Source organism: Nyctibius grandis, chromosome 4 (genome assembly GCF_013368605.1).
Source record: "Nyctibius grandis isolate bNycGra1 chromosome 4, bNycGra1.pri, whole genome shotgun sequence".
Classification (NCBI taxonomy): Eukaryota; Metazoa; Chordata; class Aves; order Nyctibiiformes; family Nyctibiidae; genus Nyctibius; species Nyctibius grandis.
Genome location: NC_090661.1, coordinates 50,068,612 through 50,094,229, shown reverse-complemented (window position 1 = coordinate 50,094,229; position 25,618 = coordinate 50,068,612). Strand labels below are relative to the sequence as shown.

The following is a 25,618-nucleotide window of genomic DNA, read 5'->3' as shown; positions in this document are numbered from 1 at the left end:
TTATTTATTCATCTGAGGACCTTCCTTCTTACCTCATGGCAGCTCAAATGCTTCTGATGAGGGATTTTTGTTGAATGCCATTTGAAGGGCAAGTAGGGTACGTAAGCCAGACCTTTCCTTGTTAACTTATTTGCTGTCGCCACTGACTTTTTAGTTTAAAGTGAGCACAGACCAAATAATAGTACTAATAGTTGAGTGAGTGGTATGGTCATATCTGTTCTGGTGGTACTTTATTGTTTGTTTCTACAGCACTAACAGTAGATTATGGGACTTCCTGTCCTTGATGGAAATTGAAAAATTTCAACAGGGTTTCCTTGTTTTTATGCTTTTTGTAAGATTTTCTTAACTTTTTTTAGATCACCTAATTACATTTTATCTTTTATCTGCAAAAGTTTATGATAATCTTTTCTCTTTTGGACAGCATTTCAGCTTTCTGAAAGATCTTTGCTTTCTTTGAAAATCTTGTTGTCCTGCTGCTTAATTTTACTGGTGGTCTTTTGCTCTTTCTGATGCCTTTTTTGATAGGTGGCAGGTTTTTATCTACTCTGTGATTAGAGTTTGGTTTCTTTGGGTTGTTGTTTTGGTTTGGTTTTGTTTTGGTTTGGTTTTTTTTCAAAATTTACTCTTCTACCTTTAGACTGAATTCTGTTCAGTTTCCTTTAGTTTTAAATTAAACATAAGAACATAAATTTAGTTAAAAGCTCTTCTAGTGGATTTATTGACTTTTTATTACCCCTGGAAAAATGTTTGCCTTACGTAGTTGCTGTTGGTTCTGGTGATATTTTCTAACTTAAGTCCTGCACACTGTCTTGAACCAAGAAAAGGATTGTGTGTTTTGTGGGTTCCTGACTTAGCTTCTTTGTGAAGTAGGACTTGACTGTATAGTATCTACAACAGCCTCAATGCTGCACGTTGATGTTTACTCAGTAGACATAAGATAATTGAAGTCTTCCAATACTACAACTATTTCTTGTCCTTGTATCTTCTCTGATCTCCTTTACCACATTGGTCAACCTGCTTCCTGTAGTCAGGTAGTATTTGGTTGGTAATGGGCATGAAGAAAGAACAGTTACTTCTCTATGGAATATTTTTGTAAAGAGCATATGAATAGAACTGTTGTTTTATTATTTGTCTTATCCTGTGTCAACAGGAATATCCATTATAGTCTGAAGATCCATTCTGTCATAGGCTCCTGTAATATGGACTCCCTGGGGAGCAAGAATGGAGTGAATGTCTTCTGTGGTGTTTTTGGGGGGTTTGTTTTGGTGGTGTTTTTTTTTTTTTTCTGTCCTAGTATTTCTTGCGTTGTTGCAAACAGCCGGACTGATCTCCCAGCTTAATCTTACAAATATTTTTTATACAAAGCCTTAAAAGGGACAATATTTTAACTGGGAAGACTATAGGTTAAAGTTGAATCTTCATGCCATCATCCCCAATACTGGAGATGTTACTTCTCTGACTTGACACTTTACAATGAGAACTGGAATGTAAATCATATACAATCACTCACCATTGAGGAGAAATCATAGAATATAAGACTTGTACATATATTCTATATCAGCTTGTGCACTTTGTACCATAGAGACTGTCAGACTGAAAACCTTGTAAATAATCCACTTGCCTTTTAACCAAAACTTTAACTTTTGGAAACCCGGAGTCAAACTCTCCTGTTACAAGTAGAAAGTTGGATAGCCCTGCTATCTATCTACACATAACATAATTAAACTAGTTTTCATGCAGAGTGGAGTTTAGACAAGAGGTACAAATAATAAAACTTAGTGTTTGATTCCTTCAGGGCTGGTTTAAAAAGTTAGTCTTTCTGTTACAGTGGTTGAAATGGGGATTTCTGGCTTTCAAGTAGAGTTTTCTGACTGTTGTAATCAAAGATAGTTTAGTCAAATTAAAGCAGCACAGGTGGATATATCTCTCTTCTTCCTTTCCAACCACCTCTAAAAATGTGATACATGCTTTGGATTTGGCATGCTTCTGTGCTTGCATGGTTTTGTGACAGTTGCTGTCCCTGGTTTAAAAAATGAAAACAGAAAATCCTGCTGTATGCATAATTAGTTTGTGTTTTTCATAGCTAAATGCAGAATTGATTTTCAAGATATTTGAAGTAATTTATTAATGTATGTCTAGTAGTTATTTTCATTTTTCTTGCCCTTACAATTTACTTGTGCATTATTACCTATTTCTGATGCAGAGTAATGGCTCAACTTTTCTCTCTATTTTTAGATTCATAGAAGTAAAAACAAATGGAAATTTCATCTCAAAGATGGCATCATGAATCTTAACGGAAGAGATTATGTATTTTCCAAAGCCATTGGGGACGCAGAATGGTGAAGTTTTAAAAGACAAAACAAAACAAAAAAAACTCCCTGTAAAGGAAAAAAAATCAAAAGTAGGAAAGGTTGAGACTTGGACGTATACTCCAACCAAAATGTGTGTCTGCACATCAGAAATAAACAGTAAACAAAAGTATTGGAACAAAGGTAAAATGTGGCAACAAAGACACTACTTCAGATGAGCAAGCCATGGACTGTAGCAGCTATAGCATTGTCTGGGAGCTGGTTTTGTGTGTTAGGAATACCTTAATTATCAATTCTACATACAGGTACCTACAGCTGGTATTTAGCATGTAAGGCTTTGTTCCCCCCACCCTTCTTCCCTTGACTTAAGATTTTAAAATACTTCTTCCACTGATTGAAGGAACTCTTCCCTTTGATAGATTATTAATCTGAAAATGCTTATTGTGTGTACAAATCTTTGCTTTGAACACTTCCTTTTGGTAGTGAGGATGGTCAGAATGTTACTTAAACTGCGTGCAAGCTTTGTACAGAAGGGTAAGAATTAAGGTGTTAAATTTTAAATAACTTGTGTAAGGAAAATATTTTTAATTCTGATATGCTCATTAATTATTATATCTATTTGTTGTTTTCAATTCAGTTCCCCATAAACAGGTTGTTGTTCCTAGCAGTTACAAAATGTTAAAATGATCATTTATATTTCAAAATTATTTTAATTTCATGTAAGTGATGCCTTTTATTTAGGGCTGTATTTTTTAAATATTAAGCACCTGTAGCTCCCCCCATGAAAGTCAGATTGCTTAACTTGGTAATTATGTTCTTGCTGTTTGGTGGTGGTTCAGCATCACTGAACTGAAACGAATAATATAGTTTCCATTGTTGTATTTTTTTTTAAATTTTTAAAAAGGCTTTGGAGACCTGTTGAATCAAATGTGTAGGTAATGACATAATAGATGCATTCCTTCACCTGCTTACTACATGTGTAGTCCGGACATCCACAAATAATTCAACCGACCACAGGAATGACTAAATTTTTAATATAGAAAATCACATAAAAATTCTAACATCCTGGCTGCAACTTTGTTAATCAAATATCCGCTTTACTAATAGTATAGCCATAAGTTACCTGCAGCAGTTAATCTCTCTAAAGTTTCCAGGTGGCATGTAATTTCATGAAGAAGGCTGCACAGCTTTGAGGACACAAATTTTGTTAGAGTATCTTTAGACTGTCTTGGTAACAGAAAATCAAGCAGTCAGATGCACTAAACCTTGTGTAGTCACATTTTCACTTGCCTTTTCCAGAGGTGTGGTTTTGTGGTGGTTCTTTGTTTTTGTTTGGTTTTTTTGTTTGTTTGTTTTTTGTTTTGTTTTGGGGTTTTTTTTGTGAAAAGCAGCAAGGTTGCTCCCCCCTCCTTCCCTTCCTCTCCTGAGAGGTGGATACCTTTTCTTGATGCGTAGGTTATTCTTGCAAACCCTGCTTTTGGAAATGCAGTTACTTTTGAACGAGGAGAGGGAATGGGCATTATACTTAAGAAACTGTTGGGGAAGGAATGTTCATGTGGCTCACCATTTCAAAAAAAATTTTATGTTTCATTGGGTGCTTGGAAAGATGATGAAAAAAGGACACAAGGAAGATAATTTTAACTAAATTGGAGAAGACTTTCAGAAGCAGACATTTGAACTTTGTTTTCTGACCTTTTTTTGCTTGAGAATGAAACTTTTTAAACGTTATTTAACACAGTCACAAGTGTATTTTAGCAGTATATAACGACTGCTAGACTTTCATTCTCTCTGATTTACTTGCCTCCAAGTGCATTCATAGTCTCAGTGGTATGTAGAAAACTCAAAACACATTGTAAAGAGGTTTTTTTTGCTGTGATTTTGTACACCTGTGCTCTCATTGATACAGACTAAAACTGCCTGTAGGCTATGTCTAGAGCGATATGGTTGTTAGTGAGCCACCTACGTACGTAAGCTTTATGAAAAGTTAATTATGCTTCTTCTAATTCATTCTTAAGTAATGGAACCATCATTTAGAGTGCATTTTTGGCTTGGGGCTGCAAGGTATCTCAAACTGATTGGTGTTTGCTTTCTTCTGAACAAAGCAGATATTTTATTTTTTTACCACTGTTGACATTTCTATGTACAACTGCAATGAAATCAATAATGTACCAACTAGTTCCTTCCCTCACCTTTTCCATATCTGTAACCAGTAAGTCTTAAGTAGTGGTCTTCAGAAAAATTCCTGTAACACTGCACAACCAAACCAATAAAAGGAAAAAAAAAAATCCCTTTAGCTATAGGTTCCTGTTCATGCTACTGGAACCCAGATTACTTGTACAACACTTTGTTTTCATACACCTTAGTGATTTTTTCACCCACATACATATACTAGAAGCTACATAGCCTTTTTATTTATTTTTAAGGTATAGCAGAACTGTAAAGCTAACTTGAGCTTTGCCTGTTCTGAAGGATGTTAGAAGCTTTCTGAACTTGCACAGTCTCTTGCAAGCTAGTTATATGGTATGCTTTTCAATAGGAAGTTTTGTCTTCAAATACAAATGCCTGTGAAGTTTTCGGAAAGCCAGTCAAACGTGAACATACCAAACTGTGCTCTTATTGCTACATCAAGTGTTCCTTTTTTTTAAATCAAAAAACATGTTTTAATTTCATTTTATTGTAGCAGCTTGCTGTAAGAATGTAGTTTGCTTAATTTTATTATTGTACTTGAATTTTTAATCATGGTTTTAACAATGTAACTGAACAGACCGTTTCATTAGGTTCCAAAGAAACCATTCCTTTCACAGGGCAAGGGATTCCCATGTTCATAGTTCATAAATGATTCTGCTCCCGCCCCCCTTGGAAATAAATTTTTTTTTTGCTTGTTTCCCCCCCCCCCCCCCCATTTAGATAGTTCAGTATTATGGAAGCAATGAATAATTTCAGGAGGGCTTATGTTAAAATTTGCACAGATAATGGAGCACCTTTTTATGATGGAAAAAATGGGGAGAGATAACTTCATAATTATAACCATGATGGCTGATGGAAACTTGCAGAGCAACTGGGCAAAATTGAGCATCTTGTGCCTTTTCAGTTTGCAGAATACCTTTTTTGCCAGTATGATGACACTTTTTTTTTTTTTTTTTTAATTATTCCTGAGATGCAGTGCTTCAATCAGAAAAGCAACTTTTTTGTCTAATGCTGTTGGGTTTTAGTGTGTGCAATCATTTTAAAACATCTAAGTTGAAAACAAATTGAAATATGTTTTCTGTTAAGGAGATAATAGAGAATTTAGTCACATAAGGAACTTTATATTGGACTATTTAAATAAAATATGGTTTTATTCCCCCTCAGTTTCTGGTTAGCGACAAGATTTCTTTGAGGCTTCATACTCCTTTTTCCTGCATTGTACTCACAAGTTGCATTTGAACATCATTCAGTTTCCTAAACACGGTTTAAAGTGATAATTGTGGTCAGAGTTTATTTCCAAGATTATGATATGTGATTCTGAAGCACAGTTTCTAGAAAAGAGCAAAGAACATGTTGTATCACGTAACAGAAAAAACATTGATAAAAAAATCTATTTCTGATGTACAATTAGGAGTGTTAAAGTAAATTTCATTGAGCCTGTGAAAATAATTCCACTGCTAGACAGCAGCAATTAATGTCACCACATAACACTACCAGAATAAAATTTCTTAATTCCAGTGAAGGAGTTAGAGACCTTGTTAACTAAAGTTCATTTTGATGCAATCTCTTCAATATATAAAAGCTCCTTTGAAAACAATAAAACCCCCCAAAACAAAAGCTTCCTTAATAGAATATGATAAGAACAGTGGTTTTAGGATAATGCACACTGGATTGATAGTGGGCTGCCTTACACAGCATTGTGGGGTTTGTTGTGTGCCACCCCACCCACGCATCCCCAACTGAAATAGAGTTCTTTTCAAACTTTGAGATTAGTGACTATACAAAATGAAGAAGCTTGCACATTGTTATGTATTGGTGTCTGACATTTAAAGTCTTGTTTTCCCGTTGCTGTGATTGGTTGGGAAATGCGTAAAAAACAGCCCATTGGTTTCCCTGTTGTCTACCTTTTTTCAGGCAGTTCATGCAGTGTGTCTTTTAATTATTATTTGGTGGATTAGACATTGTGGAACAAAAGGAGCTTTTTTTAACAGGAAGAACTACCTTGGGTTAACTATATGTACAGTCATCCAATGAGACATGTTCCAGAGTGCATAGGGTACCAATAGATTATGGAGTGGGGGAATATCCTTTTTTTTGCTGTTCTGAGCTACTATTGTCAACTGCTGTTGTACATATACTGTTATGTGTAAGGGGGTAAATATATTTATTATGTTTGTAAAATTCATTCTGTACAATTGCAGATCAAGGTTGCTCCTCTGTGATATACAGGATATTATGTTTCAAAGGCCATGCTTGGAATACGATTAGAGAACTTAGTATTTTGATGTACTAAGACCTATTTTAAGTTTAATATTTTGCCTTTGCAAAAACTTTAATTAAAGATGTTATTTAAAAATGTTTGTCACTTCATTTACTATCTTGTATGTGCATTTGTTTAATATATGAGGCTTAATGACTATTACGTAATAACAGTGAAGGTTCTGAATTTATTTTCATCACATGCAGGTAACTTCACTGTCACCTACTTGTTGAGTTTGCCTTGTAGACTTTCCATTTAACATCATCACAATGTTATAAAAAAATTCACATTTTAATCTTGAGGCCAGACTTCCATATTTATTGAAGAGGTTTCTCCCTATGGTAACTTGAGACTTAAATCTTGAGACAAAATTGGCTGAATAACTTGGTGTGCCATCTGGATATTAGTCCTGTAAATGGAAATGCAAGACAATATCAAGAAGTAAAATACAGAGTTCTTGGATGATCGCTGGCTGATCATAAAGATTTCACCTTCACCAGTGAAACTCATTTGACAGAATTGCATTCTGGTGTAAGCAGGTGACATCTTTTTAGTTCCTGGCTAAAAGCAGTGTCTCAAGACATGACTTGTGCTTTATTTTTAAACCTGAATTTTGAACATTAAATTCTGAATACAATCAGAACGCATGTAAGCTGTAGGCTGTACTGCCTGTATGGGGGGTTGTATTTTGGAATGCACTGATTTTGAAGTAAACTTTTAGCTATAGTGGTATAAAGGTATAGCAAAGCAAGAATCATAAGGAGTGGGGTTTTTTTCTAATACTCAAGGTATTTTTTTCCCTAACACTTTTTCTTGCACTCCAGCCCTCCACACTTGGGCTAAGTCTTAAAAAAACCTCACAGTACTGCTTTTCCCATGAAATTTGCTTTACTTGTCATCTTGAAAAGGATTTGGAGATGATTCTGGATAAATATCAGAAATTACAATGTTTTGCCAAAAAAGATCATTACTGTCTGAGCTTGCATACTGTGTAAGAAGAAAATAGCTTGGAAAAATAGTCTGTTGTTCTGGCCAAAATATTTTCAGAAGGACCCTAAAAAGAGATGGGAAAGCAGAATGGTGACAAATTAGTAGCAAACTCAAGTTAAAACAAAAAAGCTGGATTTCATCCCTGTAAAGAAAGGTGAGAAGGTTATTATTGTGAATGGTAATTGTGCTCCCCCAGCAAATTATTTCGAGGATATTTTGGGGCGAAATCAAGTGTATTTAAAAATACATGATTTTTTCCTACCAGTATAATTACTTTATGGCTTTATTATTTTAATTGTAAAGGTATGAGAGGATAAGAATCTTGGGCTGTTAGCATAGCTTTCAGTATGTCCCCATTTAGTTTCAACTACAGATCATTCCTTACAACTTGTCTTAAAATGTATCAGTTTTGGAGTTTGTGTTTTGTTTTGTTTTTTTTAACCTGGACTTTGTTTGTAAAATACTCTGTTAAAGCTGAAGGTCTTGCTGCTTGTTTTCAAAGCAGACTGTCACTCTTCTTTCAAACTATTTTTTCACCACTAATGGGATTATGCCAAAACCACTCTAATCCTTTCAGATGTAATGACATTACAGTACAGCCAAATGAACTGCAGTTGAAGTACTTTGACCTTCAGTGTGGTTACGTGACATTCAGAAAAGTTTTTTTATGACAATTTTTTTTCTTTAGAGTAAAGACTTCCCCAGTTATTTTTGTGTGAAATGCCTGTGCAATTACATTACATAGTATAGATGTGCATGTCCTGGCTTGACCTGAGAGACGGTTTGTTGGGGTCCGCGCGAGGAAGGAACTACAGCACACCAATATGGTGCTCTAGTAGCCTCTTTATTTTGGTTAACACGCTTTTATAACCTACATACTCTCTTATGTAACGGTTACACACTAAGCTATTGGCTACAAGTATTGTCCATAATCTGGCTGCGTGCCACCTCTACTGTTCTAATTGGATACTTACTATAAACTTAAGCAAGCCACATCCCTATGCTTTCTTGCTATCTCATGCTGTTACATAACAGTGTACTGGTATGTTCTCTCTATAACTTTCCCACGGTCCAGGCCCCTACAACGGTTATCTGAAATAATGAGGTAATACGAGAGAGAATAAACAACTGAAAATAGCCCTTTGTGTTAGAAATTATACCGAGTTGCCCATTTGTGTCCATAGGTCAAAAACCCCTCTCTGAAGATGGATATTGGTGAGCTGGTATTTTAAAATGCCTTTTTAGTGATAACTATTTTAAAAAATATATAGCTGAGTGTATTTGGTTTACACTTTCTAGGTTTTGTTTTAATTTTTAGATGAGTTTTGTAAAGTAAAAGTTATTGAAATTTAAAACAGCAAGTGTTTAATTTGGATAAGTATATTTCAATAACAAATCCAAAACAAAGATTATCATTAAATTGTAAAAATAATAATAAAAAAATCTTGTAACACAAAAAAACGTGTTACATGTGAACGCATGATTCTGTCAAGGTAGAAATGCTTTGCCTTTGCTAGAGGTACCAAGTGAAGCAGAACTGCACTGTGGATGAGCCCTCTAGATGTCTGGAACAGAAGGCATGTTTGAATCCCAAGAGAGTGGGGATGCTGCTTTCCAAGTGCTGGGGCTGGCAGGACTTAATGCCAAGGTAAAGAAAGACCCTTCCTAGCTGGTGACCGAGAAAACAGTTTGGACTAGCAAAATAAGGCAGGTAGTCCATTCTGCCAAACCACTTGGCTTCTTGATTTTTCCAAAGGCTTGTTCCCATTTCTCCTACGAATCCTGCTGCAAGGTCGCTGCAGATAGGGCTCCTCGTGTCCTGCCGTACCGATGTCCATGGATTTTGTACAGACCTTTCCCCTCAGAGGAACCACTGTCTGACTCCAGGTGGGCTGTCAGGATTCAACAGGTAATGTCTTCTGGGAAACATAGTTTTCTGGGGAGTACAGCATTTCTAAAAAGCGTGTATCACAAAATTCACCCTGTGGAAATTGTGCTTGTAGGTTTTGTTCTGTCTTGGGTCGCCTGTTTTTCAGAAAACTCAAATTTTTGCAGGATGGAAGCTCTTTCATTCTCAGCTTACCTTGTTTGAGCTTTTAACAAAGACAAAGCATTAGTGCTGGGAATAATATTTCTGACATACTTTTTTTTTGTGGAATTAATTTGTCTTTTTAATAAGTAATTTTCATCTTAAAACATTAAAGCAGCATCTAGTAAAATTCCGTGTATGTGTACAGAGTTGACACATGGCTTGATAAGTGTGATGATGATACTGATGTTAAAAATTGGTTGGCTAAAGAAGAAATATATTCACATCACAGACACTTCTGCACATATCACTTAAGTTGGTTTTGGGAGGGGGCAGAGGGAGAGTGGAGCAGTTCTTAATTTTAGCAAATCAATTTGCTGTTAATGTTTATTCAGAATATCTTTTGGCATTCATTTTCTGTCCTAAATCATTGCCATATCGTTAAACAGATTTGTAATTTCTCCCTGAGGTTGCTGTGTGTATGTTGCCATGTAGCTTAAATAGCTTTAGATAATAGGTGGAAAATGTAAAGTACTTTACCAAATAGAGCATGGGATTTCTTCCATAGTAGAGAAAGGAGACGTAAAGAGAATCTGGAAAGAGGAAACAGAGCACAGAGGATGAAGATAAAAGAAGGTAGCCAGACTTTTTATAAAAAATCAAAGATAGAGTGCAAACATACTTAGTTCTTGAAAGAGAAGTGTATGTGAGGAATAAAAAGGAAAAACTTTTTTTTCCCTGGACTTTTCATGGGAAGGTGCATCTGCCAGTGTGTCAGCCACCCTTCCTAATTGCCTTTTGTCAAAATACACTTCTTGCTGCTTTATACTGACATATCATTGCTGGGTTTAATTGGAAATCTGTAGCTGGCTAAAAAAGAATTTATCTGTTGTTTCCACAGCTCCCTCTAGGCAGCAGCAGTCATCCGCGTATGACTTAAGGAATTCTTTCGCTACAGTCAACCTGAAACCAGCATTGTACATGCAGCACAAATACAACCTTCATGCTGCTCAGTATTTCAGTGCTATCGTGCATGTGCCAGTCAGCAGCAAGCCGTGGAGAAGACAGACGTTCAGACAGTGCCTCAGAATTTGCAGTGAGTTTTCTGTTAAAACCCTTGTTACTGCTTGGATTTGATTTGTTGCAGCTTTGCCTTCACAAAAGACAGGGAGTGCTGTCATTTTTCTTCACTTTTCAAAGAAAAGCTGCTGTCATTCAGCTGAAACTGTTCAGTTGTAAGACAGCCAGCATGGGTTTGGCAGCCTACCCAGTTATCAGTCTCAGTGTTTGCAACAGGGAGGCTCTTGGCAGCCAAGTCGGTCTTATAAAAAGTATCATAATATACATGCAAGTAACAATCCAACAATTCCAGTCACTTTGTAATGACTGTTTAGTGAGTGCTTAGATATGTGTTGTGAATGAAGTTGATATTCACGACAGATTTCATTCCTTAAAAGACAGAAGAAATGTAGAGAACCCAGGGGAGACTCCTCATCACAGCTGCGTTGTGAATAGCTGAGAACTAAAATGAGCATGCTGCTCCTCCTCTAACTAATTAACAAAGCTTTGTGAGCTTCAGCTGAACTGCACAGGTGTGCAACAGTAAGGATATGACTTCAGATGACCACACATACAAGGTTTGGCATTGCACAGAATCAGGACAGCACAGAAAGCTCCTACCGAAAAAGTCGGGTAAGATTCATGTTGATTCATAATAATCCTGTAGAAGTTAAGCTCTTGGAAGGAGTAAGTTTCGGGTGGCCCCAATGAGGTCCAAGTCCTGTGCTACAGTTGATGAGACTTTTCCATGTTTTGGAATAGTTACCCAATACTTTCAGAGTGGAAAATAAGGACAGGCAGTTAAAAAATTAAAAATTTCTACAGGATTGGTATCCTGTCTAATCTGAGAACCTGATAATTGGAGGTACTGTGGCAATTCATACCAATGTGCATGGTGGGGCAGGTGTGGGATGGGGATAGGAAGTTAGAACTGATGGTTTCTGCTGATGAAACACTCTGCGTATTGACCTCAGAGAGCCTCCATTTGTTCACTTTCACATCATGGTTTCTAGTCGCACAAAAATAAGTTGGGTCAGATGGAAGTGACTAAACAGACCAAAAGTATTTCAGGTTTATGCAGTTGTATTATTGAACCAGTGTGAATTCTAGGTTGACGGTGCTGTCAGAATCTCTCCATGTGCGTCACTAAGACCTCTTAACCATCTTCTGTTCCAGGGCATGATGATGGCCCTTCAACACCTTGTGCCTTAGCCCACAAAGCCTACATCAAAGTGCAGTATAGTGTTCTATGTTTTCAGAATCCCTACCAAGGAGGAGGGGAGTGCGTAACAGAAAGGCATGATATCCAACTAATTTTATGCCTCACCCTGTTCAGTTTTAACTGCAACCCAGAAACTGTTTGATAACTGAGTGGTTTTAGAGTGAGGATGCCTGGCATCTGTTAGAAAAACAATACAGATTATGCTGCTATTACTCATCAGCCTGGTCTAACAGCCTGGAAGGGGAGGGTTTGGTTCATTTTAATGCATAAGCATAGGACGTCTGCTCAAATCAAACTTCGCTTTTTAAGGAGTTTTTTGGTACAGATTTTCCAAAGACTATTCTGTAAGCATTAATATTTAAATTATCCAGCAAGAAAGGAAACAGAAGAGCACTTCATTTATGTTAATAAACCAAAATTCTATGGTAGGGATTTGAAATTTACCTTTTATTACTTGTGCTATTTTCAGGTTCCAGGATAGTGTAGCAGGGTGTGCTTTACTTTGACTATAGCTGACCTGTTGCAGATAATGTCATCTAGAACAGATGCCTACTCAATCAAAAAACCCACATCTCTCTATAGGTGGAGAGAGAGGAGACTAGCAGAGCTTGGCTGTAGCCAGTTTAAATTAAATTGCTCAGAGAAAGTTCCAAGTCCTTATAACTAAGGCTCCAGCTCAACTTTACAACTTTTTTCTACAGTGTCTGAGAATGAAGAAGTCTTTCATAGTGTGTATATTACCAACAAATTAAGCAAATAGAATCACAGAAGTTTACATAAAGAAAATAACATTCTCTGCCACCCCGAAACAGAATTTTCTGTTCTCCAGTCTGAAATTTCAGAGCCAGCTGAAGCCCTGAAGAGTGGTAACATTGGCTCTTCCCATTTTTGTGCAGTTTTGAGAGAAGGCAGCTAGCCTCTGCCCTATGACTGGATCCATGAGGTCAAATCCATTGAGGCAGCACTGTGAACAAGGGATATGCTCTTCACTCAGCTGGATTTTTTTATCTACATGGGCTCTGTAATCAGGCCAGCTGAAGGAAGATGCAGTTGAAGTTGTCTTTGCAGTCTGAATAGGGGAACTGCTTGAACACAAGAAAAGTGGCTGCCATGGAACAGACCAAAGGTCCATCTGTGCCAGAATCCCGACTGTGATAGCTGCTAACAGTGTGTGGCGAGCGAAGCATGAAAGAATAGGCAAGCACGTATGAAACACTCCTCAAGTACTCCCTCCCATCTGCCATGTATTTGCAGTTCAGAAGCATCCTGAGACAGGCAGTTTTTGTGGTTTTAGTATCTTTCCACAGATTTCTCTTCCATGAATTCTCAGTCTCTCCATAAATCCATGTAAATTTTATTATCCAAAGCAGCCTTTGGCAAGAAGTTCAGTAACTCAGCTACTCCAGCCTGCTCGTGACTTTACTGAGCTTTGTCATCTCCCTTCTAGTCTGAGGGGTCCTACTGTACTTAGAGATTCCTTAGCTGTAACTCCAAGCCTTTCATTCTCCTTGCTACCCTACTCTGAAACTTTTCTAGTTCTATTGTATTGTTTTTCTGTTGCAGAGATAAGAACTGCATTATTCAAGGTGCAGATTCGTACAGTGATACAATAATTACTGGTTTTATGTTCTGCTCCTTTCCCAATAATATAATTTGATTAGCTTTTTTGATCTTTGGGAAGCATAAGCTGGTATTTTCCTGGACTTATCTACTGTACCCCTAAGATCTTGTTCCCAGATTGGGGTTGTCAGCTCAGAGCATATAATTTAAGATGTCAATTTGTCTTTTTTTACAATGTGTATCACTTTATATTTAGTTATTCTGAGAATTCCTGCAGTAGAGTCTCTCCATAACACAAACTTCTTACTGTGCAAGTGTTTTCTCATGAAGTATCCAATGCTTAGTCACTGTGGCTGTCACATACACATTAGGTTTAGAAAGCAGAACAGAAAAGATCAGATTCCAGATTTAGTCTTTTGAAGAAGACCTCATGGCTGTTAGGTGATGATTCTGGTTATCTTGGATGTAATTAATGATGGGTTTGGAACCCCAGAGCTCAGCAGTACTCCTACTCTTCCTTTCTGTCCCTGCTGCACTGCCTGGGATGGCGATTTAGGACATCCCTTTCCCAGCTAGTGGTGGGGAAAAACCCAAAACCTCTGTCAAACAGTGTGTCATGTGGTCAGTCTATTTGGCTGTAGGCCAGCCAAGGAGAACAATGAAGCTGAGTGCAATAGAAATATTATTAACTTCTTTTATAGGAAAAATATTTTAAAACCTTCAGAAAAACTTGCTGAGCCTCTTACAGTTCCAAACAAAACATTTTATTCCAATGCTCTGCATTATTTCTAAAGTATTCTAGAGAAAATACATACTGAATGCCAGAAATACTACATCTTGCTGAGACAAATTTAGAATAGCAAGTATTATGTAAGGGTATACACAAAACCAAAATGGCTGAAGGGATTGATCAGAGCAGAAATGCAAGAGAATATCTATAGGATGCAAACATTTACAAGAAAAATCTGGCAAATAAATTATTTAAAGTCTATTGTCTGGATCTTTCCAATAGCTTTTTAAATATTTTTTTTATGAAGTTAAACACAAGAAGGAATATGCAAGACATAAACCAGAAATATCAGACTTTGTTCATAAAGGCAACATCACAGAATTCTTTTAATAGACAAAAAATATATGCAATGATGGGAGATAAAAAGGTTCAATAATGTGTAAACATATCTGTCATCCATTAGTAACAGCAAACAGCTGTATTAATTAAAAGCATACTGCAATCAGTCCAACATACCACGTCTTTCCAATGTCCTACTCGTTTCGATGGAATAAATTCTGGCTTGGTTTAAAGTAAAAAGAAGTTTGAAATAAGTGATCCATCTTACTTTTGAAAGCACTTTTAAAATAAATGTTGACCTAGTCTTTCCTCTCTTTCTGAAAAAGAATATGATTCAAAGCTTGGATTTTCTTTTCCACTGGTACATCTATGAAGTCTGTTGCATAAATGTAAAGTTTGTCCATTAGAACTTGATTGTCGTAGCTGCTGCTGAGGTACTAAATAAAGGCACTCGGGAAACTTTTTCTCCCTTTAATGATTATTCCAGTATCAGAAGGGTGATAGAACAGGGGATTGCATCTCAACATAACACATTTTGTATGGGACTCTCGGACACGGCCAGAGCTTTCCAAATGCAGCTGTTTCAAGAGTAGTAAATTTTGCTACTTAAGAAGCTGCCTTTATGTTTCTGATTAACACTGGGTGAGTCCAGATCACAGAAGAGGAGGACATAAGTGACTATTTGCATCGTTTTCAGCAGTTTTGGTTTCAAAGTTTGCTGAGTCAACCAAAAATGGAAGCATGCCCCTCCCCAAGACAGGCAGCTAAATTAATCTATAATGCAAAATGTAGATTTTTGGTGGTGTTAACAATGACAGAATCATTTTTTTTTTATGAGACCATCTCACAGAGTTGGTGAACCTAGGCCCTTGTTTCTGCTCACTGAAGCAGCCTTCATTTATAATCAGGAATATGGAATCAAACTGAGTTTGAATTGGAGTATGTACATGGCATTTGCAATCATACAATTTCCAGCTGTAGTAGCTAGCAGTTTGAGGTGCTCTACCATTACGTTTTTCTGGATACTACTAACCCACGTTATAAAAGATCTGACTGTTGTCTGTTCAATTTAATTACAGTTCCTCAAAAATTATAATTCCATTAAAAACAGTATAGATATTACAAAATGTGCTTTAAAATACCTACCTGAAGGCAAAGATTCACCCATGTACTCTATTCTTGTGGTAAGCCTTCCAAATAGATGGGTGAAATGATCAATGGCAATCTTGGTAGCAGTCCTACAGAGCTCGTCTCTACAGTTGGCTGAGAACAGGTCTGATCCTGGTGTCAAAACCAGGCACTCGGGCCACACAAGTGTTAACAAGCAAGCTGGTGGAGAGCAGCTCCTACCCTGAGTCCTGATGTCTGCAGGAGATGTAGAGAGCCAGGCCCTGGTTCATCTGTTTGTAGTGTGTGACTGAACTGAGCACAGCCAAGCTTGACCTTGGTCTGGCCTCATCTAGCAGCAGGTATGGCAGAAGAATGCTTTAGTGCTTCACTGGAGCAAAAGACTGTGGGTTGTTCCTTGTATCTGAGCTTGGATTTCCTTAAGCACAGTGTGGAGAGTATGTGTCTTAACTGAAGACAGGCTATGGCCAACCAGAAGCTGTGTGGTTTATGCAGTTGTACTGCAGACATAACACAAGTCAGATAACAGATCTCACTACAAGATGGAGAGATGTTCCAACATGTTGGAGGAGCTAGCGGTTAGCCTTCAATTCAGTAACTTCATGAAGGGCATGAAGTAACCTGAAGGCACAATGCAGTCCCTTTGTCTAAGTGTAGATTTGAGGCAGCTCAACATAACAAGACCACCACTCTGAAAGTACTTTCAGACATCACAAAGGATAGACTAGGGAAACAGGATATGGAGAATATGTTATCTTCTCACTCGATTCACTTTATGCACAACCACCACTTGACCAGATTGTGGCTGTGATACTTTGAGATGTTATAGCTCAGTTTGCTTGCATTCTTCCACAAGAATTTGGTTCTGCGATGTCATGGCAGGAAGGTAGTCGTTGACTGGGTCTTGAATGCTTGTAAGAATCTGACCTATTCCTCGGCTGATTCTCTGCCCGTAAGAGCCGCTGCTGTTTTTGGCTGAGATTGTCTGACCTCTGTAGACTTGAGCCTGATGCTCACATATACCAAACTTGCTTAGCAGGATAAACACATCTCTTCGGAAAGCTTTGGTGAAAATAGCATAAAGAAAGGGGTTGGCACAAGAATTGAGTGGATAGAAGAGTACCAGCAAAATCTTGGAATTGGTGACAGTTATCAGTGGTTTGTTCATAATGGCAGATAAAGCATGGAAAGAGATGGGAGCCATGCACAGGAAGTCAGTGAAAATCAACACAGCCATCCTCTTGGCAATTTTGGTGTCTTTGTCCCCGGACTTGTACTGAGGGTTTCGCACAGTTACATAGATTTTTATGTAGCAAGCACTAATGATGACAAAAGCAATAATGTTACATATTAAAACGAAGACAACGTAGGCTTCAGCCACTGGTGTTTCAGTGTCCATAGGCAAGCAGATGCTGACTTTGCTATAGCTGCTGACACCAACCAGTGGCAAAAGTGCAAGAAGAAAGCATGAGAGCCACCCTCCCAGCATGATAACCAAGGCATGCCGGAGGCGAATCTTTCGATCTGGGCGCATGGCAAAAGTGATGGCATACCAGCGCTCCAGGGTGATCACAGTCAGTGTGTATACAGAAAGTTCACTAGCAAAGACCGTGAAAAAGCCAGCTGTGTTGCAACCAGGCCCAGTCTGCCACTCTATAGCGTGGTTATAGTACTCTGACCTGGTGTAGAGATCCACTGAAGCAATCAGGAGGAGATATAACCCCATGCAAAAATCAGCAAAGGCCAAGTTACACATCAGAAAGCGTGGTACAGTCAGTTTATAATGGCTGGTGAGAAGGATGAAAAGGACGAAAATGTTACCTAGGATAGCCAGCAGGTTCACAAACCACACCACGATCCTCAGAAATTGATATCCCATTATATCCTCACAGGGATTGAACTCATCAGGCTCTGGAGTGCATATAACATCTTCATTGCCTCCACAGACAGGATAGTCATAATGACTGTCAAAGGTCTGGATGTCTTCCATTTGAGGGTTCTTGAGCTCTGGGCCAAACCCAAGATTTCCTTCTCCGTACTCTTCCAAAAAAATGTAATAATGTGAGTTTTCATGAAAATTTTTGAACTTGGTGTTTTTGTCATACACAGTATCGGTGTGGTCTGTGTATTCTTCTGCATAATCTTTGTCAAATGGACTTCTGAGAGCTTTGACTGATCTTTTCTTACGAAAGCTGTGAGTGCTGCTCTGGTTACATGTCAGGTACTCCAGAATTCTGAAACAGTAGAGAGGGAAATCACTGCTAGCATTTACAGTCTGACTGGAGTACAGCGAGTAACAGCTGTAGTCCCCCCAGGAGATAAGTCAGTGTTGCATCAGGACATCTATAGATGTATTTTTTCCTTTGCAAAAGCTATCGGCACCTGTTCTGATGGGAGGCTGGAAATCCTGCTGAAGTGGAATTTGAAATATTCTGGCTACAAGGTTATTACAGAATCATTTATTCTGAGCTTTTCAGTTAGAAAATATATGAGACATGAGGCTATAACCCCTCCAAAACTTCTTTTTCCAGTCCTTGCTACAGCACATTCTGTGTTATTGTACATTACCCTTTTCTTTTTTTTCCTTTTAATTCTGAGCTCAACAAAAGGAGGAGCTGTTGCAAAAGGTCCTACAAATTGTTACATCAAAAATTCTTTCTTCTGTCAGTTTGAAATTGTAATCTCTGTTTCAAAGAATGTCCTCTATACCTAGAAAAAATGGCCACAAAAGTGCCGAAAGATGTAATTTTATATTAATACTAAAACATTGTCTTCACTTACATACCTTAAAATTGAATGTAAGTTCGTGAAACTCACCCGCTTTTTTTTTTCCAGCTCTTGAAAGCACAGCAGTGACTTGGATATGATAGGTCGGCTCGCATTAGCTGAAGAAATACCTTTACAGTTGGTAGTTTCTTTAAAGTCCATGTATTTTTGGCCATAAGTTCTTTAAGGCTTTCCAGTCCTTTGGATGGAAGGTTAGCGACGGCTGTTCTGGAGACATCCCTAGGTGAAGGAAGAAAAAGACAAACATCAGAATATCCAGCGACTGGATCAGAACTTTTTCAGATTCTCACAGTCATTTAGGAGTTTCATAGAATTCTACAGCAAAAATAAAATTCAGAGGAGGTGGGGATTTCATATCACTTTGCTAGGTTCTGATGCCAAATTCAAGTAGGATATGAATTCCTCCTGTGATTTTCTGTGTGTTTTAAAGCTCTTGCCTTTAATGTCTCATAGTGCAGAATGTGGATGATGATAAAGAAATATCAGGACTTTAAAAATTACACCTTTAAAGCCAAACAGATAAAAAAGCATATGCAAAAAACAAAGTTTTAAAAATTCTTTGAAGAAATCACGTCTTCTCTTGGAAGAGGTATTTTCCTTTAGACCTCTTTAGACTCATTTTAACCTGCTGGGATACTTCAATAAAAAGCATTGTAATTACTAAACCAATATTCTTCATAAACTGAAATTAAGATCTTCTATCTCAGTCCATCCTGAAACTCAGAAAAATTAGTATTATGTTTGCTGCTTTTTATTTCTCTGGCACTGAGTCCACCTCAGCAGATACATTGCACAGTTCGTGGAGGAGGTGGATTTCCTTTAGAACTGGCAGGTGAATGTCATCTGGTCCTGCTAGTGTTTTCCACTCATTTTTTGCTTTATCCTAAAACCTATTGATACTTGAAGTCAAGATTTTTCTCAGAGTTACACCCTGTAAGGAAGTAAACATGTAAAAAACATTCTAGTGTAGTTTTTTGAGCATTTTCATCATGAAGACCCTAATAATAAATAATTCAGCTTTTTTCTATGCATTGTTTCCCAAGAGAATTCTCTAGAATTCTCACCCACTGGCTGGTTTCTTGCACCTAAAAGAAAATTATTAATAATTTTATGCTTTAAACAAATTGCTTCTAAAACATTACTTGTGCTCTGCTTTTTTTTTCTTTTGATTTGCTTGTATTTTTTTTTAATATTGAGTTAGAAATTGGTTCCCTTTTCTGTAGGAGGGCTTTTTTACTTCTAATAGCTGCTTTGCTATCATACATATTGAATATGTCACAACTAGTTGATTTCAACCACATAAACTCTTTTTTGTTCTTTCTGGAGTCCTTTTTGAATTGGGTAGTATATGTTTCTACCAAGCCCCTGAATTGGCTCTTAGAAGAGTCTGAATGCTGCCTGCTATCATTTTATCTTTTAAAGAATTGCAGAATAGTTGAGCTTTCAGATCATCCAGTTTGACCTCCCTACTGAAAGCCGGGTCACATGGAGCAGGTTGCTCAGAGCTGTGTCCTGTTGACTTCTCAGTATCTCCAGGACTGGAGACTCCACAACCTCTCTAGGCATTGTGTTCCAGCATTCAACCACCCTCACAGTAAAGAATTTTTTTCTTATGTTGAAATGGACTTTCCTGTATTTCAGTTTGTGCCTGTTGCCTCTTGTCCTGTCACTGGAAGCCACTGAGGAGACTCTGGCTCCGTCTTCCCAGTTCCTTCTCCCACCCCCTCAAATATTTATACACATTGATAAGATTCCCTTGACTCAACTCTTCTCCAGACTAAACATTTCCAACTCTCTCGGCCTGTCCTGCTATGACAGATGCTCCAGTCCCTTAATCAACTTAGTAGCCTGCTCCTTTGCTCTCCTTCTGAGGCAAAACATCTTGGTAGACTAGATCTTACCAAGACAAGGCTGGCCTTTCAGCAACCCCCATGGGTCTCCATCAAGTCCTCATGGTGGTGGCAGCTACCTGCAGGAAGGGAACATGGGTAAATGCTTTGTGATGGGAGGTGCTAAGACTTTTTGGAAGGGAAATGACACCTCACAAACTCTTGAGAGTTCTTTGAAGATGTTCTGGCACAAGCATACGGAGAAAGATGATCCTGTTTGTACAATGAATTGGGATTTATGAAAAACCTTGACAAAATCAGATATCAAGGGCTATTGAGTTAACTAATCAGTTATGTGACAAGGGGAATGGCTCTCCTGAATTAATTAAAAAAATAAGAGTGGAGGAAGAATGGAGAATGAACTAGTATCTGAATATATACATCATTGCAGCAGAGGAGGCTAGGCTAGCGCTGGTACTACTGAAATATTCATAAACAGTCTGGAAAGAGAATGAGAGTAGCTGCAACAAAGCTTGTTTCCAACACAAAATAATACAAGGTAGTGAAGGATAAAGCTGATTGTCTAAAGAAGCAGAAGGATCCTGCAATACGAAGTTAGCAGTAAAATAATTGACGTGATTTGATATTGATGATGGTAAAGTTCATTTAGGAAAAAGCAATCTTAACTATACATGGGTGACAATGGGGTTTAATTTACTTAGCACTCTGGAAAGATCTTGGAGTCCTCTCTGCAAATGTCAGATCAGTGCTATTTAGTAATGTTGAAGGGAAATAGAATGCTAAGAATTTTTAGGAAAGAAATAGAGAATAGAAGAGAAAAACTTCACTTTGTAAATTTAATATGACTGCATCTTAAATACTGTATGCAGGTCTATAAATACTATATGCAGTTTACAATCAGAGCATAGAAAGCTACAGCAAGAATGATGAAAGGTATCAAGTTGTTTATACATGAAGTAAAAAGGAGCAGATAAGGACTTTTCTCTAGGGAAAAGCTAGGACTGGGAGCAGCAGGAGACTATCAATGCAATGCATATTGTAAAGAAGGAGATTGGGAATGATTATTCACTCTTGTGAGTTTTGAGGCACCTAAGAATGTGAGGCAAGAGACTTAAAAATGAGAAAAGGTATGATCTTTTCACAAAATTGCATCATTAAATTGTGAAAGTCAGTGCCATGGTTCATTGTGCAGGCTGAACAACAAGGTAACAAGAAGGACAACATCCCTTTTTGTTCTGGTTTTATTCACAGCTGTGTCACGTTCCCATCAGAAATGACTGGGTCAGGAGGAACATCCTGGGGGACAAAGGCTTGTGCCTTGGCAATAGCCGCAGAGAGGAGCTACTCCAGGGCCCTGGGTGCACAGGGGAGGGAGCTGCACCTGCTGGAGAGGTCGAGCAGAAGGGAGCAGCCAGCCCAGGGCTCAGGTGGTGGAAACAGTTTCCCAGGGAGCAGAGGGGAATGTGCAAAGTCTGTGGCAACTCAGAGAGTGTTATCAAGTGATGTTAAAAAGTCTGAAAGAAAGATCTCTTCAGTGAGGAGAAAGGGCTTGGAAGAATTAGTTTTAAGACTACATCATTTCTGTTGTATCTTACCAAATCCTTTGGAGTCTTTTATGTATGTGTATATGGGTGTGTATTTAAGCAGTTAGGTATTGCAGTTTTTATTTTCAAAAACTCTGCTTGTTTTAAACAGAGGGGCTTGGGGAGAAGATACCAGCACAGTTGCCTTGAAGTTCCAGTTGACTTAGGATTAATCCCGTTGCAGGGATAACAATAGATGGTTGGTCCCATTCATGGGCCGTATTAAGCACAATGGCTCAGAAGTTTGGAAGTTTCCAAAATACCCAGTTTGGGAAGTCCCTAAACTGGTGGTATGGTGTCTGCCACCAAGCGGTCTTGTGACCTCTCTGTACTGCTGCTAATGCAAATGGAAAAGCCTTCTGGGAGCCTGGTGATAATTTGTCTCCCAGTGGAAGATAACTTCTTAATTACCCTACCTAGGCCCACACTTTCTTAGCAACAAAGTGTGTCACCTGGCCAGAGGAAAGTGTGGGATTGACAGGGATTTTTTACCTTACAAATCCAGTCTTGACAGTTATCTATTCAGATTCACAATCTACAATCTGCTTCAAGCAGCGCAGCAGCTGTCTTCAAACTAGAAAGCATAGGATTGAAAAGGTTTTAAATAATAATTAGTAATCTTCAGAGCAATATGAGTCCAAGTAGTTGGAGTTTGCCAGACTATAGTATCTGTGTGTGCATTCATACAGAAGACATGTTTTCCTAAATGATTTCTTTGTTCTGTGTCATTGTACAATCAGTCTTGATTTTGGGCTGCTCAGAAAAATGGGAGCTGACTGCAGTTATGTCAGCCTCATTAATATCTAATAATATTGATAACTAAGATGTCGTTTAAACACAGCGATGTTTACATTGCACAGAAGAGTGTCTTGCTACTACTGCTAAGCTATAGTTGGCACACTTAAAGAAACACAAGAGAGTGGGCAAGAGGTCTGATAGACTTGTCAAGAGGATCTGTCTCAAACTGAAGTGACTATAAAAGAGGTTAGGCAGGAAACTGATAAACTGAGTGATAACGAGGCATGAGGGCTGAATGGTTTTCCCCAAAAAGTTCTGAAGCAGCTCAAGGAGGAAGTAGTTGAATTGGTAAAAGAGGTGTGTAACCTCCAACTTAGCCCCCTACAGGAAGGCAGCAAATGAGCCACCAACCAATATGATACACCCGAGGGAAGTCAGCATGTAAAGGGCTTTTGTAAAAATAAGTCCTGCCTTACAAACCTCTCTGAGTGTTGTGGTTAAGATCTGCTCTGAGTGTACTGGGAATTCCACCAGGCCTTTGACAAACCCCCACAAAGGCAGATACAGAAACCAGGCAGCCACACTGCTTGTGGGAGATGTCAAATGTTTTGGATTATGGTAAAGTGCTAGCAAAATTCACTTCTAGCCGAGATCCAGACCAGACTTTAGCATTTAAGTAGCTGTAGTCTAGAGCTCGCTCTGGAAGTGGTCTGTCTGCAGTAGTGTAGAGCTCTGCACTGTGGAGCGCAGCAGCAACCCAAGTGCAGTCAACCAGTTCTAACATTGTGGCTTGTTAGCTGTTTTGTTTTTGCCTCACATGCTTTCTTATAAATCTTGTGACATTTCTAGGCTGTTGCTTACCTTACATGAAATTCACACATAAGATTGAATGTTGCAGAGACATTGGAAAGCTTCTGATGAATGTGGGAGTAAAACATAGCTTATGATTTAAGAGATGTTGTTTTCTGAACCAGCTGTATATATGAGTGTTAGATAGATATTTAGCTGCTCAGATTTGATTTTTTTTCTGCATTATTATTTTTTGGTCTAACTCTGTTGTTTTTATGAAGTCAGAAGTTCAGAACTAGATTTAAGGGATAATAGCTTCTGTCAATAATCTTCACAGCTGGAAACATGCAATTGTAGTATGAGACATGAAATTGCAGTATGAAAGTCTCACAGAGACCAGTGACAAGTGGCGTTCCTCAGGGGTTGGTATTGGGACTGGAGCTGTTTAACATCTTTGTCAGTGACATGGACAGTGGGATTGAGTGCGCCCTCAGCAAGTTTGCTGATGACATCAAGCTGTGCAGCGCGGTTGACACACTGGAGGGAAGGGATGCCATCCAGAGGGACCTTGACAGGCTTGAGAGCTGGGCCTGTGCAAACCGCGTGAAGTTCAACAAGGCCAAGTGCAAGGTCCTGCATGTGGGTCGGGGCAATGCCAAGCACAAATACAGGCTGAGTGGAGAATGGATTGAGAGCAGCCCTGAGGAGAAGGACTTGGGGGTGATGGTTGATGAGAAGCTCAACATGAGCCAGCAATGTGTGCTTGCAGCCCAGAAAGCCAACCGTATCCTGGGCTGCATCAGAAGCAGCGTGGCCAGAAGGTCAAGGGAGGTGATTCTGCCCCTCTGCTCCGCTCTCGTGAGACTCCACCTGGAGTACTGCGTTCAGCTTTGGGGCCCCCAACATAAGAAGGACATGGAGCTGTTGGAGTGAGTCCAGAGGGGGGCCACGAAGATGATCAGAGGGCTGGAGCACCTCTCCTATGAAGACAGGCTGAGAGAGTTGGGGCCGTTCAGCCTGGAGAAGAGAAGGCCCTGGGGAGACCTTCTAGCAGCCTTCCAGTACCTGAAGGGGTCCTACAGGAAAGCTGGAGAGGGACTTTTTACAAGGGCATGTAGTGACAGAACAAGGGGTAACAGTTTTAAACTGAAAGTGGATAGATTTAGATTAGATATTAGGAAGAAATTCTTGACTGTGAGGGTGGTGAGACACTGGAACAGGTTGCCCAGAGAAGTTGTGGATGCCCTGTCCCTGGCAGTGTTCAAGGCCAGGTTGGATGGGGTTTTGATCTACCTGGTCTAGTGAAAGGGTGTCCCTGCCTGTGGCAGGGGTGTTGGAACCAGATGATCTGTAAGGTCCCTTCCAACCCAAACCATTCTATGATTCTATGAAATCAAGTAATAAGAAGAATTTAAAAGACAGATAATTGAGAAAATGAGATTGAATGCATCATAGTATCATTTGGAATTTTTACCTAATCGTATACAGATTTCTGAGTACTGCAATACTACAATAGTTAAAAAAGCATAAAATATATAATAGATGGGCTTAGACTACAGATATTATTTCTATCTACTGAAAGATTCTTTAAATCTACAAATTTCCTTTGTTTGATTAGCAGAATGCAGGGTGCTCCTGTTGCTCAAAGACTTGCCTGTGCCCAGTGGCAGGAACAGAACAGAACCTCCTAAGGCAGTACCCATTCCTAGATTTAGAAATGATGCTTTAAAGACCACTTCTGCTTCCTAAGATAATTACTCACATGTTTGTGCAAGTTAGTAATGTTTTGAATTTGGAGTGTATGTTTTGCAAAAGCTAATTGAATAATGAGCCTGACGGTATTTTTGTTGTACTCTGTTGAACTTGTTCTCTAGGCAGCAGCTCTTGTTGGTGCATTTAGTAAATCAGGTCCACTGAGTTGCTGAATCGTAGCCAAGATTTCATTTTCAGGTGAAGAGCAATGTACTGTCATTATACTGTTAAAATAGTTTTCTAAAGGGAGCAATCTACCTGTACATCCACACACATCTGAATATACAGCAGTGACAAATGAATCAG

The 25,618-nt window shown here is 38.6% G+C and overlaps 2 protein-coding genes across 4 annotated transcripts in view; one reads left to right on the top strand and one right to left on the bottom strand.

Moving 5' to 3' along the window:
* Positions 1-6,852, top strand: part of GTF2A1 (general transcription factor IIA subunit 1) — a 30,114-nt gene extending 23,262 nt beyond the window's left edge. The window contains exon 9 of the mRNA XM_068397927.1: positions 2,236-6,852. Within this exon, the coding sequence (XP_068254028.1) occupies positions 2,236-2,343 (108 nt within the window). The 3' untranslated portion in view covers positions 2,344-6,852. The remainder of the gene's footprint in view (positions 1-2,235) is intronic.
* A 9,784-nt stretch (positions 6,853-16,636) lies between these two features.
* TSHR (thyroid stimulating hormone receptor) overlaps positions 16,637-25,618 on the bottom strand; it is a 76,831-nt gene continuing 67,849 nt past the window's right edge. For all 3 annotated transcript variants that reach the window (XM_068399108.1, XM_068399109.1, XM_068399110.1), the window contains 2 exons: positions 18,631-18,819; positions 16,637-18,047 (listed from right to left, as the gene is read on the bottom strand). In XM_068399108.1, the coding sequence (XP_068255209.1) occupies positions 16,637-18,047; positions 18,631-18,819 (1,600 nt within the window). The remainder of the gene's footprint in view (positions 18,048-18,630; positions 18,820-25,618) is intronic.